The sequence below is a fragment of the Protopterus annectens genome, chromosome 5.part0 (assembly GCF_019279795.1).
Source record: "Protopterus annectens isolate FY-2018-M chromosome 5.part0, PAN1.0, whole genome shotgun sequence".
Lineage (NCBI taxonomy): Eukaryota > Metazoa > Chordata > Ceratodontiformes > Protopteridae > Protopterus > Protopterus annectens.
In genome coordinates this window covers 5,430,164-5,449,347 of record NC_056735.1, presented here as the reverse complement: position 1 = coordinate 5,449,347, position 19,184 = coordinate 5,430,164, and the positions used below count along the sequence as shown (strand labels likewise).

General features: G+C 43.8%; 1 protein-coding gene across 2 annotated transcripts in view; it reads right to left on the bottom strand.

Annotated features, from left to right (window-relative positions):
- Nucleotides 1–207: 207 nt before the first annotated feature.
- NIPA2 (NIPA magnesium transporter 2) overlaps nucleotides 208–19,184 on the bottom strand; it is a 276,819-nt gene continuing 257,842 nt past the window's right edge. For both annotated transcript variants that reach the window (XM_044072060.1, XM_044072061.1), the window contains one exon: nucleotides 208–1,239. In XM_044072060.1, coding sequence (XP_043927995.1) covers nucleotides 593–1,239 — 647 coding nt within the window. In that variant the 3' untranslated portion in view covers nucleotides 208–592. The remainder of the gene's footprint in view (nucleotides 1,240–19,184) is intronic.

The following is a 19,184-nucleotide window of genomic DNA, read 5'->3' as shown; positions in this document are numbered from 1 at the left end:
TAGAAATCCATTGGGAATTAAAAAAAAAATTATATACATATGCATACACACACACATACATACACACACACACACATATATATATATATATATATATATATATATATATATATATATATATATATACACACACACATACACACACAAATACACATACACACACACACCCTCTGATTTAAGAACATTCCACTCAAAGAAGAGAGATAATTAAAGTCATTTACAATTTATTATAGATATACATTTAAAATAGGCACTGGTGCATTATTTCCCTGTTCAGGAATAATCAAATAAATTTAAAAAGAATCAAAATATTTACATATTTACAAGGTTAAATAGTTAAAAGCAAGAACAAACTATAAACATTTACAGATTTCAAAAGTAAAAAAATAAATGGGTAATGCAGATTAAAACTAATATTCACTGGTCCAGGCCAATCATCCCAAGCACTACCTCTCAGACAAAAAAAATGCTTCTGATTGCCTCCAGAAAACATAAAACACTGCTCCAAGCTGAGAGGGAACTGACTGGTAATGGACTCAAATTCATATCTTAGAAAGATTTAATTTCCATGGATGCTGGTAATCTTTTGCTTTTACAATGGTGACAGGTTTCCATTTCTTCTAGAAGAAATGGCCTCTTTTATATGCACATCAATCCCATTTTCAAGTGTATGGCTGTCCTTCTCATGATTAAATCTTCCATACATACTTACTACAGTTCCATTTGCAGCAGTCTGGTCTTCCTTCCTTATGGAAACAGGAAGGTTTGCCAGTGTCAAATTGACATCCTTAAAGGCATGCAGCAGAAAAATGCCCACAATGATTGTGATGAAGCCACTGAAAGTGCCAATGATATCTTTACTGTCCATGTGTTGCCACTCTTTGAAAAGAACAGCAGAACAAGTCAACACTGAAGATGTGAAGAACACGTAATATATGGGAGTCACAACAGAGGTGTTAAAAATGTCCAAGGCTTTGTTTAAATAGTTGATCTGAGTACTTACGCAGGCCACAAGACTTAGCAGCATTATCCAGGACAAAGGATGTCGAAGTACAGGTTTTCCTGCAATTAGCTGCTTTATAACAATGCCCAGTCCTTTTACACAAGAGACTGACAATGCTCCAATGACTGAGCAGATTGTGATATAAACAAGAATGTTTGTCTGTCCATGGCGTGGTCCTACCACAAAAATCATCATCAATGACACAATGATTACTAGTGTTGCAAAAACGACAAAACCTAAGAGAAAGAGAAACATTAAGTTTACTGACATGTTACTATTAAATATTTTTTTCAAGAAACATACAGATGGGAAGCATCACCTCACTAGTGAAGTTGAAAAATGGCAGTCAAAGCAGGTTCCTTGCTGCACACACTACTAAAGGACAATTAAAGAAACAACTTGTGGGAGATGGAGCGTCTGTAGAACTACAATACAATTTTTATGTAGGTAATAACACTTTTGTTGTAAATTTTAAGTGAAAACCCATGAATGACAAGCATAGAGACTACAAGAATTAGGCCACTTGACTTAAGGAAACAAAAGCCACTCAGCAGAGAAGTCAATTCATGTGAAGTGCGACTTGCATTAGCATAATCTACAGTAATATTTATATGTGGTAAATTACTGCTGCATACATATTTAAAACAAAATCTGTCAATACCTCTCCAAGTAGTTTGTTTGCACAGGATAAACTCCAAGAATTACTGTCTATAAAAAATTCAGTACTGCAGTTAATGTTCTGTTCATCATCATTTATTCAGTATTGCTCATGTTTTGTGATTTTGGTTCCTTACCTAAAAATAAAATGGTATCAAAACTGATTTCATGATGGTTATTTCTCAAGCTAAGGAACATTTTTTCTTGTAAGTGGATGCACTTGGTTGCCACAGCAGTGTCTAGGAAAAACAGCTTGTCTGTGGCATCTAAACCGAAATGTCTTGACAGCATCAAACTATTCCTGATGAGCAGAAATGGGTCATTCTTTTCTATAGATCATGAATATCATAAAGAAAATAGCTTATTGGTTGCAGTTCAAAATAGCAAAAGTTTGAAACCGCAAACATTTTCCCCTGGTTTTGCCCACTTAAGACACCAATGCCTTAACATGCTTGCCCCCTGTATAAATCAGTGTTTTATTTTTTGCTTTCTTTTTAGATTGGATTTTTTTGTTCTCTCAGGCAAGTGCTTTTTCATTATGTAATCATTTTACATATATGAGATTGAACAAAATGGATTGCAGATCACTCATACAAACCATTAAGGTACATGCATAACGTCTGAATTCATGGTGATCTTGCCCATCATCTTCAACTATCGGAAACAAGTCCCTAGTTTGCTCTCCTGGATGGACTCAGGAAAGGATCCAACTGATGACAGCAGCCCCACATGAAGAACTAGTATGCTGGATGTGACCCCCAGGTCCATCTTGTAAAAGTGTGAAGTGTGCAAAGAAGTCCTTGCTGCAGCCAAACTAGTCTTGTTAAGGTCAAGGCCAAACTTTGTCATTCAACCATAGCACAATGTGCACACAGCTGAGCGAAATTATGTTTCTCCAAACTCGATGTACAAACATACACACAATTACACAAAAACAAAAACACATAACCAAAAAAACAGAAGTTATGTCTTACCATAATGTTCCATCTGTGTTGTCAACCTTCACTGATCTTTGACTGTGGGCTTGGTTCAAAGCCTCAGAACCGACTCAGCCGTTTACTTCAGCTTGTGCCTTCCAAACTCTCGAGCCAGGCACTACCCATAATGCTCCTCTCTAAATCACCTCCGACTGAGTTTGCCTAAACTAGTGGAAGACCGATAATAAATTGCAATGAAAAAAAAAAAAAAAAAAGGAGACCAGATCTGTGTCCCTATTATGAAGCCAGTCTCAGAAAAATTCAATCCACTAAGAGTCCCAGGTTGGCGGGAAGGAGGGGGGAATGTCAAGAATTAGTGAAGATCAACAACACAGATGGAACGTTATGGTAAGACAATTTCTTTATCTGATGTTGTCAATCTTTACAAAATCCTTGACTGTGGGACAGAGTCCCTAGCTACCTGAATCTTGGGAGGTCTCACAGAAGAATATTCCTAAGCACCATTAAACTGAATGATGCACATCCCCTAGAGACCTGGTCCAATTTATAATGGGTATTAAAAGTATGAGAAGACCATGTGGCTACTGCACAACTGTCAACTAAAGAAGCTCTGGCATGAAAAATGGCAGAAGCTGCTGCAGCTCTAGTTGAGTGCGCTTTCACAGGGCTTGGAGGGTGAAGTCCCCTTGAATGACAGATAAATGTGATACAAACTCTAAGCCATTTAGCCAAGGTAACCTTGGAAACTGGGTTACCTAAGGAAAGTAAGGATAAGGCAACAAATGGTTGGTCAGATTTTCTGAAATCCTTTGTTCTGTGAAGACAACATAATTGTCTATGAACGTCTAATAAATGCAGACAATACTCTCCCTTATAGGAGAAGTTAGAGAAAAAGACTGGTAGGTGCAATGCTTGACTGATATTAGATTCTGAAACTATCTTTGGCAAGAAGGAAGGACTAGTTATGAGGGAAACCCTGTCTTTGTGAAATATTATGGGGGGGGGGGGGTTGCAGGACAAAGCTTGAATTTCCGATGCTCTTGCAAAAGTGATACTACTAAAAATGTTTTCCAAGTCAGAAATTTTAAGTCACAAGTAGCTGAAGGTTCAAAAAGATGAAAGAGTAAGAGATTGTAGCACTGGGGATAAATTCCATGGACCAATGGGCTCTTTAAATTCAGGCCTTAAATTAGGATTCCCTTCAAAAAAATCCCTTCAAAAAGGCTTTATAAAGTTTATGCGACATAAATGAAGAACCATTGAAACCAGTATAGAAATTAGATAACGCGGCTACACAGACTCGAATTGTAGAGACTGAAGAGCCAGACTGATAAAGAACTGCTAGAAAGTCCAATACTTTACGCAAGGGGACTGTAAAAGGGTCCAGATCATTCTTAAGAGCCCATCTAGAAAAGTTTTCCCATTTACTCTGGTACAGTTTCCAAGTAGAAGGTTTGTGATGGACCAAAATGATACGACGGATGGGAGAAGAAAGCCTGGCAATCGTGTGAACTGAAAAAACCATGCAGTGAGCTTGACATGTTGGAGATTCCGATGAACCACTCCTTCTGGATGACAGAACACATCTGGAGCTGGGTCCAGAATCCAAGGTTTCTGAAGCATGCGAGGCCAAATGAAGGGAAACCAAACTTGTCACGGCCAGAATGGGGCAATGAAGATTGTGTTCTTCAACCTCATAGCTTTCTTTAGAAAAGGAGATATGCAAATGAAAATTACCAAAAACAGCCAAAGGTCGCCCAAACGAGTACAGAAATTCAGCAAAATATGTAAACTCCAAGTGACCACCACAGCTGAGAGCATAAAGCCCGTTTTTGCGCAAAGTTGCTCATAGAGCAGCATCGGGCAGCGCCGGTTAATCAAGTTTAAACTATTTCTGGCTCCGTAAAGTCTGCTCTTCAATTTTTCCCTTAGAACTGCTCTACTTGCAATCTAAACAGCCTATTCTCTATCTGAAAAGCTCAGCACTTGCTCCTAAAGCATTTTTTATACAGGCAAAACACTCGTAAACAAAAGAAAGTACTTCATTCACCTAAATTCCCTTGAGTACCCATTTCCCTATAGGTCCTTTCTGACTCAGTTACACAGCAATCTTTTTCACTATTCTAGCATGTCGAAGGGTCAGTTGCTGGCGTCCTCTCCTGTTCAGCTGATGAATTTGGGAATCTTGAGGCAATGTTACAATTGCCTCATGTACACAGACAACCCTCTCCTCCTCCCAACAAATACAAATATATGCAAGAGATGCAACTATATATAGCCAAACTGGAGGCTGAGCTCTCTCAACTCAGTACTGGCAAGACAAGTCAGGAGGAGAAGGTAACCACGCACACCACAAACCCAGTCTCACATAGAACTATCACAACTGCAAACCAAACACAAACACACAAAAATATACTCGGAGGCGCTGATTAAAAATCTACCAAAACAACAGAGGCCTCCAAAGCAGACACCCAAGCAACCGCCACCTCAAGACATAGCACATGCAACACATAGTTCACAAAGTAAGTGTGCTAAACAGTCACAGCCCTTAAGGCCAAACAACATGCCAGACACACTTGTAATAGGTGACTCCATAGTCAGACACACTGACGGCCCGCTCACCAGACTGAACAAGGAAAAGGTCACAGTAAGCTGCCTGTCGGGCGCTAGAATCCGCCACATAACACAAGCACTCAGGTCACTCCACAGCAAGTACAAATATGACTCAGTCATTGTACATGCCAGTGTGAACGACCTGAGACATACCTCCCTGGACTACATGAAAAGAGACAGAGGAGCTCTCTGATTATGTAGCCCAGGCCGGTATGACCCTGACCCTGAGCAGCATCTTACCCTCACCAAGAATGATGCCACAGTACAAAGACAAAATGATCAGTTTTAATAATTGGCTTAATTACTGGTGTCATTCTAAGGGGATCCAATGTCTGTCTGCTTGGGATGACATGCTTGACAAGCCACGCTGCTTCGCAAGGGATGGCTTGCACCCGTCACCCCTGGGCTTCTGGATATTGGCCAAGGCTCTTGCCACCCCCATAGTGCCTTTTTTAGGCAAGGCTCAAATGACAAACCTACCTCCCTAGAAAACACAAGTGGAAAAAACTAAGGGTAATGCTGCTCAATGCCAGAAGTCTAAACCTCAAGATGCACGCTCTCGAAGCCCTCCTCAGTATGGAGAACATTGATGTCTGTGCAGTGACTGAAACCTGGTTCAAGGCTCCTGAGAGCACCCCAGCACTATCAGGTTTTACCTCATATCATGCTTTCCGGCCCCAAAACTTGGACCGAACCACAAAAGGAGGGGGAGTATCCATATTCATCAAAGATACCCACACCTCCAGGTTAGTGGCAACGCACGAAGCATCGGAGACCATCCAGGTGCAACTAACCATAGGCAAAACTGCCATACAGTTTGTAGCATGCTACAGACCACCCTCTCAAACTCAGGAACCCCACACAGCCTTCCTGAAGACACTGGAGAGTATGAATGTCTCTCCAGATACCATCATATTGGGAGACTTCAACTACCCAAACAGACTGGGAACATTACTCAAGCCCCAACACCCTAGCCCAAAGGTTCCTAGAATTCATAAACTCAAATGCGATGGAACTAGTCACCATTCCCACAAGAGGAGATAATATACTAGACCTGATCATCACAAACATGGGGACAAAATGCTCCACACCGGAAGTATATCCCTCATTGGTGAGATCAGACCATAAATTAATCTCACTGGAAATCCACATCCCGCCCCCCCTGCACAAAAGACCACAGTGAAGAACTTCTCAAAAGCCAACTTCACACTTTTTAAGACTGAAGTGGTATCCTTCAAGGCCCCTGGGCCAGTGGAAACCACAACCCACACTGCTGAATCCTTTACAAATGCCTTCTATGGGCACCTTCAAGAATGCATGGATCATGCAATCCCAAATAAAACCAAGACCCATTCCCCCAAAGGCAGGCACCCGGTCTGGTGGACCCCAGCCATAAACAAACTTTACAACAGGAGGAGGAAGCTACTACATGACAGAGCAAAATCCCTAAAAGGGAAGGCATCTCTGATCAGTACTAGCAAAAAACTACGATCACTCATAAAATCATCCAAGGCCAACTTTGAGAGAAAAATCACAAGAGACAATCACAAGGCCTTCTTTAGCTATGTTAGAAACCTGGGTGGAAACTCCCAGATATGCTCAGAGTTAGTCCGAAATGACACAAAATACAATGAACCCACAGACATTGCCAACATTCTGGCAGACAGGTTCAGTGCAAATTTCTCCTCCCCCTCCCCCCCAAAAGGAGAAATATCTATCCCAGCAGAGTGTAGCCTCCCTAACATCTCAGATGCCCAGGTGAGAGCCGCCCTCTCTAAAGCTAAAAACACAGCATCAATGGGACCGGACGGTGTCCCGGGCTGTGTGCTACATGAACTCCAAGAGGAACTAAACCCACACATAAGGCTGCTGTTTAATCTTAGCCTTACTACAGGATACGTACCCAAAGAGTGGCGTACGGCAACAGTGGTCCCACTCCACAAAGGCGGTGCTTCTACGGACCCTGGAAATTACCGCCCCATAAGCTTGACGAGCCTGGTCTGCAAAGCTATGGAGAGGATCATTATGGAACTCATAAACAAAGACATTGGGGACCTACAGACATTGGATCCTACCCAATTTGGCTTTGTCAAGGGCAGATCCTGCCTTTTGAACTTGGTCGACTTTTTTGAAACAGTCACTAAGGCCATTGATGAGGGTAAGGCAGTTCACACAGCCTACCTTGACCTTGCAAAAGCCTTCGACAATACCCCACTCGGGCATCATAGACAAACTCACCAGCTTAAATGTAAACCCATATGTCACAAGATGGGTTGCAAACTGGCTCAAGGACAGAACCCACAGGGTCAGAGTTGCTGGAACTATGTCAGACTCTAAGCCGGTCACAAGCAGTGTCCCACAGGGCTCAGTCCTGGGACCCCTCTTGTTCGGCATTTATTTTTCCGAGGTACAGGCAAACATAGGAGGATTCTGTTCGCAGATGACTGCAAACTGGGCACCATAATTGATACTCCAGCGGACACAAGCATCCTTCAGAGAGGCCTCATAGAAACGGATAATTGGTGCCAGAGCCATGGCCTTAAGCTGAACGCCAAAAAATGTATAGTCATACCATTTGGGAAAAACAAGGTACCCACAAATTACCACATATGTGGTAATCTATTAAGTACGGAAGAGGTAATCAGGGACCTAGGGACCCAGGTTGACAGTAACCTCTCATTTGACACTCACATTGCCAAAGTGGTTAGGAAGACCTTCTATATTGCCCACCTTATCATGAAGGGTTTCACATCTAGATCAAGAGAGGTCATTGTGCCCCTGTACTCTTCTCTTATCAGGCCAATGATTGAGTACAATGCCCCATTTGGGATGCATCTTACCCGACACCTGCAGCAGTTGGAAAGACCCCAAAAGTTCCTCACCAAGAGGATAAAGGGTCTCAAACATATGTCATATGCTGCCCGACTGAAGAAACTCCAGCTCTATTCAGTCGCATACCGCCTACTCAGTGGTGGATCTGTGCCTGACGTACAAGGCCATGTCCAATCCGGAATTAATGGACATGCTCCACCTCAGAAAATCCAAATCCATCAGAGCCACGAGAACAAGAGACTTGAACCTCAACACAGAAATAAATAGGACGTGCTGGAGGGACAGATTCATAACCCAGAGGCTCCCTACACTCTGGAACAGAATCCCAATCCATGTTAGGCAGAGCCCCTCACTAACTCTATTCAAGAGAAATCTTGACGAGTGGATGGGAGATCGTAGGTTAACCCCGGGGGTCATCTCTGTGTCACTACTAGACAGAGGCACAGTAAACTAAACCCTAAATGGGCATAGTATTCTCATCCTAAGGGGTGGTGAAAGCCACACACTCTGGCTAGGCTTATAAATGCCCTAGGGCAGATAGCCTAGTACATACCTATGAACCTATGAACAAAATTTATTGTATAAAAGCAAGGATAAAACTAGATAAGTGCTTTCACATGATATGTGCTTCATCAGATCGAAAATACAAAGCAAATAACCGGGTTTAAATACAAAAATAAAAGGACCGCCAATAAAAAAAAAAAAATCAGCCAATTATCAATTTACTGATGACATCTATGCTTCTTAAGTTCCGGCTTTAAAGGCACAGAGCCATTAAGTCCTGGTGACTTATCTGCCTGCATTCTTATTAGCAGTTTAGGTTCAGCAAGCTCAACTTTGTTATTATAGTCACCCCTCCTCTTAGCAACAGGCACCAATTGCAAAACCATAAATTCAAAAACATGCTCAGCATTCATAGATACAAGTTAAGCAAGTGCATTAAGCAAATTATTATTCCTAATATCACCTTGATGCTGAAAGATGCGCTCCTTAAGCATCCTGGTGGTCTTCCCTATGTAATATGAAGTACAAGTTCTGCATTTAAATATACTAGACCACTATCTGCAATCAGCATAAAACTTAGGTGAAAACATAAAATCAATGGACGGATGCCTAAAACTATTCTGTGATATGTCGCTAAAGAGACAGCTTTGTTCTACCACAACACATGTGCCCCAGATGTCATCAGTTAGAAAAGTGACATATCCCTGCAGGGGCTGTAGAGCATGCGCTTTTACAACGAAAGAATAGTTTTAGGCATCCGTCCATTGATTTTACATTTTCACCCAAGTTTTATGCTGACTGTAGATAAGAGTGGTCTAGTATATTTAGTTAAATGCATTTCTTGTACTTGTATTGGGTAGGGAAGACCACTAGGATGCTGTTACCCCAGGGAGGTTAGAAGGTCCTTTACAAATTGTCAGGTTCTGCAACAGCTTTTCCTAACTGTCTGCCTGAACAGCAATCGTCCAAGTAGAGGTAAATTTAAATATTTCTCTGTCCATAATAGGGAATGGGTGGAGCCAGGCATTTTGTGAAAACTCTGGGAGCAGTGGATAAGCCAAAGGGAAGTGCAGAGAACTGATAATGCATAGATCCTGCCCTGAAACAGATATTTCCTGCAGGAGTCCCTGATTGGGATGTGCAGATAGGCCTCCTTTAGGTCTAGCGTGGCTAACCAGGCATCTTTGGACAGCATAGGGAGAGGCTGCTGTAGGGTGAGCATTTTGAATTTTGGTACCACCAGGAAGTGATTTAGAATGGACAGATCTAAGATTAGGCGCCTTGCTGCCCTCTTTCTGGGTACCAGGAAAAGTCTGGAATAAAAACCTTGGCCTATCTGTTCTGCAGGAACAGGCTGAATTGCCCTTATGGACAGCAGGGACTAAACTTGGTTTTGTGCCTCTGCCCACTGGTTTGGAGAAAGGTCTGGGAACCCTTTTGGGGTTGGCAGCATGTGGAAATAAAATATGTACCCCTGGGATACTATGTTGAGGAACCATCGATCGTTGGTGATGGAGGTCCAGTTTTTTTGCATGGTGGACAAGTTTTCCTCCTAGGGGCACGAGCAATTGGGCAGAGGTGCGGAGTGGAGTTGAGAAGTCATTGTGAATTCTTTCCTTAAGGGGGGTGGCATAGCACTTCCTGGTTTAGAAGTGGAAGTACTCCATTGCTTAGATCTCTGCATACCCTGAGACTGTAATCGGGGGGGGGGGGGGTCTGTTTCCCCTGGGTCTAGTTTGAGATGGCCTTGAGGGGGCTGGAAAGGACCAATGTTTTGAGGGGCAATACCTACTGAATCTTGGAGGCTGCACTTGCAAAAAATCTTTGTCTGCACAGACTTCGCCTTTTCTTTTTTTTTTTAAAACCTCTTCTGCTTTGGTGTCAAACAGATTGTCCTTGTTCAGAGGAGCATCCAATAATTTTGATTTGACATGGTCTGGCAAGGTCTGCTCCTTAAGCCAGTCATGCCTTCTAAGTATAGAACCTGTCACTGTTGCCATGCAAGATGCTTCTAGGGTGTCAAACCAACCTTGCAGGGTATGCTTGCTGACTTGGCTTGCAGAATGCATAAGCTCCTGTAATTCTTTATTTTCTGCACAGTCAGGAAAGGTAGATAATTTTTACTCAAGTTCCATAGTATGTTGCTGGTATTTCAGCATGTGGAACTGACAATTCAATGCTCTAATGGTGAGAGTTGCAGAGGTGTATACTTTTTTACCCCGTCTGTCTAAAGCTCGGGAATCCCTGTCCGAGGGGGTGGGATTCTTAGCTGTAATTGCTTTTATTCCTTTAGGTCCTTGGGAGATGACCTCTGGGTCAGCAGTAGGAATTTTGAAGAGAATTTGTGAGAATCAGGGACTCTGTAGTACCGGTCAGGTTTCCTTGGAGCAGGGGGGGTAAAGTATCAGGAGTTAGACTGGATTCCATAAAGACATCATCCACAACATCCAGAACAAGAGGGATAGCCAAGGGTCTGTGCTGTGGTTGTTGTGTCTTTCGGCTTTTCCCGGTTAGGGGTCGCCACAGCAGAACTCCGGTCTGCTAATGATTGGCAGTAGATTTGCACTTGCCGAGCTGCCAGCCCTGACGCACAACCTTCAACGAAGGTATGCCCATTCACGCATGCCTCCACACAGAAGACGCTCTAGCTGAGAATCAAACAGGACAATGTCTTACTGTGAGGCGACAATGCTACCGCAGCACCACCACCGCAGTTCAAGGGTCTGTGCTGTGGTAAATCTAAAAAAAATTCCCGAGTCACTTTTTGGACTGAGGATAATCCTGGCATTCCCAATGGAAATGCTCTCTCAAAGTATACAAGGGTTTCACCAAAAGAAAAATCCTCCGGAGGGAAGGCAGAAGTAATGGATTCCTCTGCATCTGAATCCTCATAGGCAGATAAGGACATGTCTTCATATTCAGAAACCTCAAAGTCGTTGGACTCTTGGTCAGACAAAGCTGCTGGGGACAAGTCTCCTTTTCTTTTAGCAGGGGAAGGCTGGCTTCCCCTAATCAGCATGATCAGGTCTTCTGCCATTTTAAGCATCTGAGATTGTGGCAAGGGAGCAGGCGCTTGAGTTTGGGTTGTTGGTTTTTAGGCGTAGCTCGTACTCAGCCTTAGAAACTCGGTAGTTATAGAAAGAACTGAAAACAGGAAAGAAGTTGTTGGTTTGTGTCGAATATTAATAGTGTGAAGAACATCCTCAGAAGGCGGTGCCTGCACAGTGGCTTTGGACCCATCCAAGGTAGAGACATCCGCAGGTTCCGTAGTCAAAGAAGAGTCTCGCGGCATACCAGACTCTGAAAGGGTCTCCGTAGCGGCCTGCGAATCCATCAAAGTGGGCATCAGGGGTTGCAAAAGCACCTCACTGAGTACCGGCGAACTGGCGACTAGCTTAACGGAAGAGTCGTTGGCAGTTCTGGACCTGTGCGGTCTGTCTCTGTCTTTATCCTTACTTTTTTTGAAAGATCGGTAGTCGAATGGCTTACCGAAGCCATTTTGGAATATGGAGATCGAGAACAAAAGTATTTAGCTATAAGGGCCTGATGACTAATGGTTCGGGCGTAGAACAAAGCAGAAAACCGACAGCGAGGTACGTCATGGTCTGGCCTAAACAGGTGATGCAGTAAGAATGGAAATCACAGTGTGGTATATGCTTTCCACAGGTGAGACAATTGTTAACTTTTTCTGACATCGGTTAGAGCAAGAGAAAAGGAACCCCAACGGGGTACTTAGCTTTAGAAGACTTCAAGATGATTCAATTTCGAAAACAAAAACTCAGGTAGCAGCCGACTGGCACTTGTGCGAACTGCTTCTGCTTCGGGCTCCTCGGCAAGAAAGACTGATGCAATGGTGTCAGCTGCCCGTTTTTTTACCTCTGATGACCTGACGTCAGTCCTGAAGCAACAGCAACAGACGCAGAAATACTAAGCCTCTGGTATTCGGGACGAATGACGGCTAACCTTGGCAGGATAACCCAAGTGTGATGACTGCAACAGTGAAACAAAACATCTGTGGTTCGACCCCACACCAAGGAGGCGGCCTCCTAAGCAGACGCCTGGGTTACGCCAATGAAAGCCGAAGCACCAAGCGGCACAGAAGGTTCCGATAAAAAGGAAGTCAAATCCTGCCCCTTGCAACGAAGTTCCAACCCCAGGTGACCTCTGGTTCAGAAAAACTGGAGGGAGCTCAAGGCATTCTTGGTTCCAGATAAAAGGCTCTTACCAGAACCGAAACAGTCAGACCTGGGTAGGTCGGTGCCAGGGGCTCCAAAGACTCAACTGGAGTTGGAGCAGGAAGGTGAAATGGTGTCAAAGGAAGACAGGTCTCAGTGCCGACTTGGCTGGGAACTGAAGATGAAAGTAATCCCCCCCCCCCCCGTCAAGAGCTGGCCCACCAGTCATGATGTTTGACTCTGAGAGGCTTTTAGTGGATCGAACGGAAACTGAAAGAGACCTAGGTGGTCTCAGTACCATGAATAGGCTAAGAGTTCAGTCCAAAAATGGATTGACCAAAGGAGAGTACTTTGTCCTTGGTATCGATATCAATGTGGTTTGTTTCTATACCGGTGAAACATCTAGTGCCAAGGCAGTAGTTGTCTTATCCAAAGTTGTGGTAGGTGCCAAGTATGTCTTGCCTATCAGTGCCGAAGGAACCGTCAACATTGTAGGCGGTTTGGATAACTTTTCAAGTGGTTCTGAGGAAATGGTCGGAACTGATTGGGAATGTTTCTTTGGTTTAGAAGAGGAGGAGGATGAGCTGACTTTGGTCTTAGACCCACACATGGGCTCTTTGAAGTCCTCTTTTAATAAACCCTTCAAAATCAACTTGTTTCTCTGCTCAGTTAAAGTCCTGGCAGAAAAAACCATGACAGATGGTGCAGTCTTCCTGCAGGTGTACAAAGCTTAGGCATTACACACACCAGACATGTCCATCTGAATTGGGCATCTTCCTGTCGCACTTCTGGCACCTCTTAAAGCCAGAAGTGCCCTTTGAAGGCTTAACAGGCACACTTGATTTATCAGTCATGCAAGAAAAGAAGGCTTAGTGCTGATAAAAGTCAGACACACAGACAGAAAGACGCGCACACACAGACGGACAGAAAGACGCACACACAGACAGAAAGACGCACACACAGACAGAAAGACGCACACACAGACACACAGACAGAAAGACGCACACACAGACAGACAGAAAGACGCGCACACACAGACAGACAGAAAGACGCGCACACACAGACAGACAGAAAGACGCGCACGCACAGACAGAAAGACGCGCACGCACAGACAGACAGAAGCGCACGCACAGAGACACACAAAAGGACAGGAAAGATCTTTTTTTAAATAGAAAGAGAAAAGGGTATCAACTATGGTAGCCAGAAATACCTAAACAGGTAAAAGAGAGTATCAGCAATGGTACATAGAGAAAAAGTACAGTTGTGTACACTTACCATAAATGTAGATGTTCGAGTGTATTCACTGTTGCAGTCATTACACTCGGGTTTATCCTGCTGGCAGGCTACCCTCAGTCGGCCTGAGTTCCAAAGTCTAGGTCCGGCGTCGGATGCAGTCACCTCTTCTCTGACGTCAGTGTGCCAGGGGTATAAAAGATGCAGCCAACGCCATTTTCTTCAGTTTTTCTTGCCCCAGATGTCAGGTGCCCCCAAAAGGGTAGGTTAAAAATATGCCATTAAAACAAGCATGCACCAAAATATATGTTATACCTTCATCTACAAGCAAATACACCACATAGGTTGTGTAGATTAGAGAAGTGCAGATAAGTTCCAGCAAAGATAAGGGGGATGGTGGGTGGGTAACCTGGACTGCAACAGTGAATACACTTGAACATCTACATTTATGGTAAGTGTACACAACTGTACTATGTTCTTCGTGTTTCACTGTTGCAGTCATTACACTTGGGTTGAATCCCAAAGCTATGGTTGGGAGGCTGGAGCTAAATAGCATTAGGAGCGGCTATGAGGTCCTGCAAAACTGCAGTGGCAAAGCCTGCCCTGGATTTAGAGTAGAGTGGTAAATGATAGCGCTTTGTAAAGGTGTGCACTGAACTCCAGGTAGCAGCCTCTAAAATGTCTTTGGTTGGTACTCCCCTGAGGAAGGCTGCTGAAGTGGCTGCTGCTCTGGTTGAATGTGGCCTAATGCCCTTAGGCACTGGCTTGCCATGTTGTGAATAGCAGAAACGAATGCAGTGGCCTATCCACTTTGAAATAGTCTGCTTAGAGATAGCCTTTCCTTGTGATCCTGCAGCATATGCCACTAGTAGTTGCTCAGTTTTTCCTGAAAGCTTTGGTTCTGTTCAAGTAGAAGTGTAGCTGTCTGTGTATATCCAAAGAATGCAGAATTCTCTCCCCCTTATTCTGTGGGTTTGGATAAAAAGTAGGCAGATGAACAGTTTGGTTAAGGACCACACTGGACACTACCTTGGGCATAAATGTCGGGTTTGTCCTCAGAGAAACCCTGTCTGGATAAAAAATGATAAAAGGTTCCACAGCCATGAGTGCCTGTAGCTCTGAGACTAGTCTTGCAGAGGTTATTGTTAGGAGCAGAGCTGTTTTCCAAGATAAAAATTTTAGATCAGCTGTAGCGGCTGGCTCAAAAGGAGGCAGGGTGAGTTTTTCCAAAACATAATTGAGGTCCCATGCAGGTATTAGACAAGGTGATCTCCTTGGAGGCCTTAAGTTTTTGGCTTCTCTGAGGTACTGCCTTAATAAAGGATGAGAAAAGATTGGTGGCTCTGTATTGTAATGAGCCGAAATGGCAGAGGCATGAATTTTAATTGATGAAAAGGATAGGCCTTTGTCCAGCATCTCAGTTAAGTATTGGAAAATCTGAGGAATATTTGGTACAGCTGTGTCAATTCCTTGTGCCTAGTTCCAGGCACAGAATCTCTTCCATTTTCTGGCGTAAGATATTCTGGTACTATGCCTTCTGGCCTCCAAAATGACATCCATCACAGCTTTAGTGAGAGTTGCGTTTTGTATGACTACATTATCTGCCATGCTGCCAGATTTAAGGTCTTGAGTTGGCTGTGTAGGATCTGATTGTTTTGTTGAGACAGTAGATGAGGTATTTGAGGCAAGGTCCAAGCCGGGCATTGAGACAAGTTCCTTAGGATTGGATACCAGTACTGGCGGAGCCAGTCTGGGGCAATCAGTATCATCTTTGGCTTCCTTGTCTGACCTTTAGGAGTACCTTGGGGAGGAGAGGCAGTGGAGGAAAGGCATATACTGCTAAGTTTTTCCAGTTGAAAGATAGGGCATCCACTTTCCATGCTCGTCTGTGATACATCCTTGTGCAGAATCTTTTTAGTTGGTAGTTGTGAGGAGAGGCAAACAGATCTATATCCAGGCATCCCCATTTCCTTGTTATCATGCTGAAGACTTGTGGATCCAATTTCCACTCATGGGGATCCATGAGGTTTCTGCTTAGTTCGTCTGCCAGAGTACATCTTTCCTGGCAGGAATTGTGCCTGCAGATGTACTTGGTAAGTCAATGCGGTGTCCCACAAAGTCATAGCTAGTCTGCTAAGGGGGTAAAAATGAGTGCCTCCCTGCTTGATTATATACCACATGACTGTGGTGTTGTCTGTCTATCAGTAGTTGTCCTGGATGAAGTAGGTCCTTGAAGGCTGTCAGGGCATTCTGAACAGCTCGCATCTCTTTTTGATTGATATGCAGATGCATTTGGTTTGCAGACCATGTGCCTTGAATACATCTTCCTGCCATGTGGGCCCCCCAGGCATAATCTGATCCATCCGTTGTTAATGTCTGCCTGGCTGGGGGTAAAGTGAATGGCTGTCCCTTGTTCTGGTGACAAGCCTTCGCCCACCATCGAAACTCCTGCTGCAGGCAGGGAATGAAGGTAATTATTGTTTCCAGGCTGTGGCAATGTTGAGCCCAAACACATTTTAGGTACCACTTAAGTTTCCTCATATGCATTCTCACATATGGAATTAGTAGAATGCAGGATGCCATGAAGCCCAAAGCCTGCAGAATTTTTCTTGCAGATAACTGGGCCTTTGTTGCCAACAGTTTGAAATATGTAGTCAGTTGCCTTTGTCTGGCATGAGATAAACCATCTGGGCAGTTGTATTTAAGCTTGCACCCAGGAATATTATCTCTTGAGAGGGTATTAGTTTTGATTTCTTTTAGTTGACCGTGTACCCTAGGCCTGTTAGAAATTTCTTTACAAACGCCAGATGCTGTAGTAGAATGTCCTTGTTCTCTGCTTGAATGAGGCAGTCGTCCAACTAAGGATATATTGTATTCCTCTTTGTCTGCAGAATGAAATTACTGGTGCCAGGCACTTTGTGAAGACCCTGGGCACAGTAGATAAGCCAAAGGGCAGTGCAGAGAATTGGTAGTGCATTGAGCCAGCTTTGAATCGGAGGTATCTTCTGCATGTTTGTCTGATTGGGACATGCAGGTATGCCTCTTTTTTAGGTCTAAAGTCACAAGCCAAGCCTTCTTGCCCAGCATGGGCAGAAGCTGCTGTAGAGTCAACATTTTGAATTTTGGTATATCCAGATATGGGTTTAGAATATATAAGGTCCAGTACTGTTCTCCAGGTCTTGTGTTTTCTTGGTACCAAGAACAGTCTTGAATAAAATCCTTGTCCCTGCTCTTGCTCTGGTACTTGTTGAATGGCTCTCATGTCCATGAGGGATAAGACTTGTTTTTGTGCCTCTGCCCATTGATGTTTTGGCAGGTCTGGCCAGCCGTTTGCCCTTGGCAGGGTATGGAAGTGAAACTTGTAGCCTTGTGACGCTATGTCTAGGACCCATTTGTCCTGGGTTATTATGTGCCAATTTTGAGAAAAAAGTGCTAGTTTTCCCCCTAAAGGTGCTTCCAGAAGATAAGTGCTTGGTGCAGGCAGGGGGAAGTCATTGGGACTGTTTCCTGTAAGGCTGGGATTTGTCTTCTCCACTTTTGGAGGTAGAAGCACCCCATTGTTTAGACCTGTACGAACCTTGGGGCTGGGATCTGCCTCTTGGGCGTCTGTATCTGCCCCTTTGTGGTCTGTCTGACACTGGAAAGGACCAATTCTTTGTAGTCCAGTGTCTGCTAAATCTTGGAGGTTGTACCTGTAAAAAATCCTTAACCGTTTGCATAGATTTAGCTTTGTCCTCCATTTTCTTTAACACCTCTTCTGCTTTAATACCAAACAAGGTATCATGCTGTAATGCAGCATCTAATAATTTTGCTTTGACATGGTCAGGCAGATTTTGTTCCTTTAACCAAGCATGTCTCCTGATGACAGAACCCGTAACAGCGGCCCTGCAGGAGGCCTCCAAAGGATCAAAACCACATTGCAAAGTATGCTTTCCAACTTGCTCAGCTGCATGCAATAAATCCTGCATTTCTTTGTTTTCTGCACATTCAGAATTTATCAACATTTTCTGTTTAAGCAGTGACATCATATATTGCTGATATTTGAGCATATGAAACTGACAATTTAAAGCCCTTATTGCCAAGGTAGCAGAAGTGTAAATCTTCTTCCCCCATCTGTCCAATGCCCTAGAATCTGTGTCAGAGGGGGTAGGGTTTTTTGCAGTGGATGCCTTGACCCCTTTGGGACCCTGAGAGAGAGTTTCTGGGTCAGCAGCAGGGTTTTTGAAAAGGAATTTATAAGAGTCAGGAACCCTGTAGTACCTGTCCAGCTTGGGGTCAGACTGGACTCTGAAAATACATCATCTACAATGTCTAACACAGGTGGAATAGCTAGGGGCCTGTGTTGTGAGAGTAAAAGGAAGTCTCCAAGCCTTTTCTTAGATTCTGAATAATCTTGGCTCTCCCAATGGAAATGTTCCCTCATGGTATGCAAGGTTTCCCCAAAAGAGTAATCCTCTGGAGGAGAGGCTGAAGGGATAGATCCTTCAGCATCGGAATCCTCATAGGGAGGAAGAGAGTATTCCTGATCAGAAGAGGAATCAGATGAAATGGACACGTGATCTGAAGATTCATATTCTGTCTCTTGCCTAGGCCTTTTATCAGGAGGGGGATGGGAACCCCTGATCAAAGTAATTAAGTCTTTGGCCATTTTGAGCACCTGTTTTTTGGGCATGGAGGCCTGACCATGAGGCTGTTGTATTTGTTTCTTTGTCTTTAAAGGTGCTTTAGTCTTTGCCTTTGTAGCTGGAGTAGTTTTAATATATAATTGAGTAGGTCTGAAAACACCCTCAGAAGCTGATGCCTGCTCAGCGGCTCCAGACCCATGTGAGGGAATAGTCTCCAAAGGTCCAATACCTTGAGCTTCCAGCGGCCTAGTAGACTCCACGTGCGAGTCTGTAGTGAGCTGCAGGTCCAAAGTAGTGGGCGTCAGGGGCTGCTAAGGCGCCTCACTGAGAACCGGGCTGTCCTTTTCTTTGCGTTTCTTGTGAATTCCGGTAGTCAGATGGCTATTCAACGGCATCGTGTAATTAAATCTTCTGCCAAAATAGTGAAATGCAAAATCGTACCGATGTTTAATAGTGCGTTGGTTAAATCTAGCACAAAACCGACAACTAGCAATGTCGTGGTCAGGGCCTAGGCAAGGAAAACAGTAAGAATGAAAGTCCTTATGAGGTATTTGCTTCCCACAAGAAATACAATTATTAACTTTTTCTGACATCGGTCTGGAGC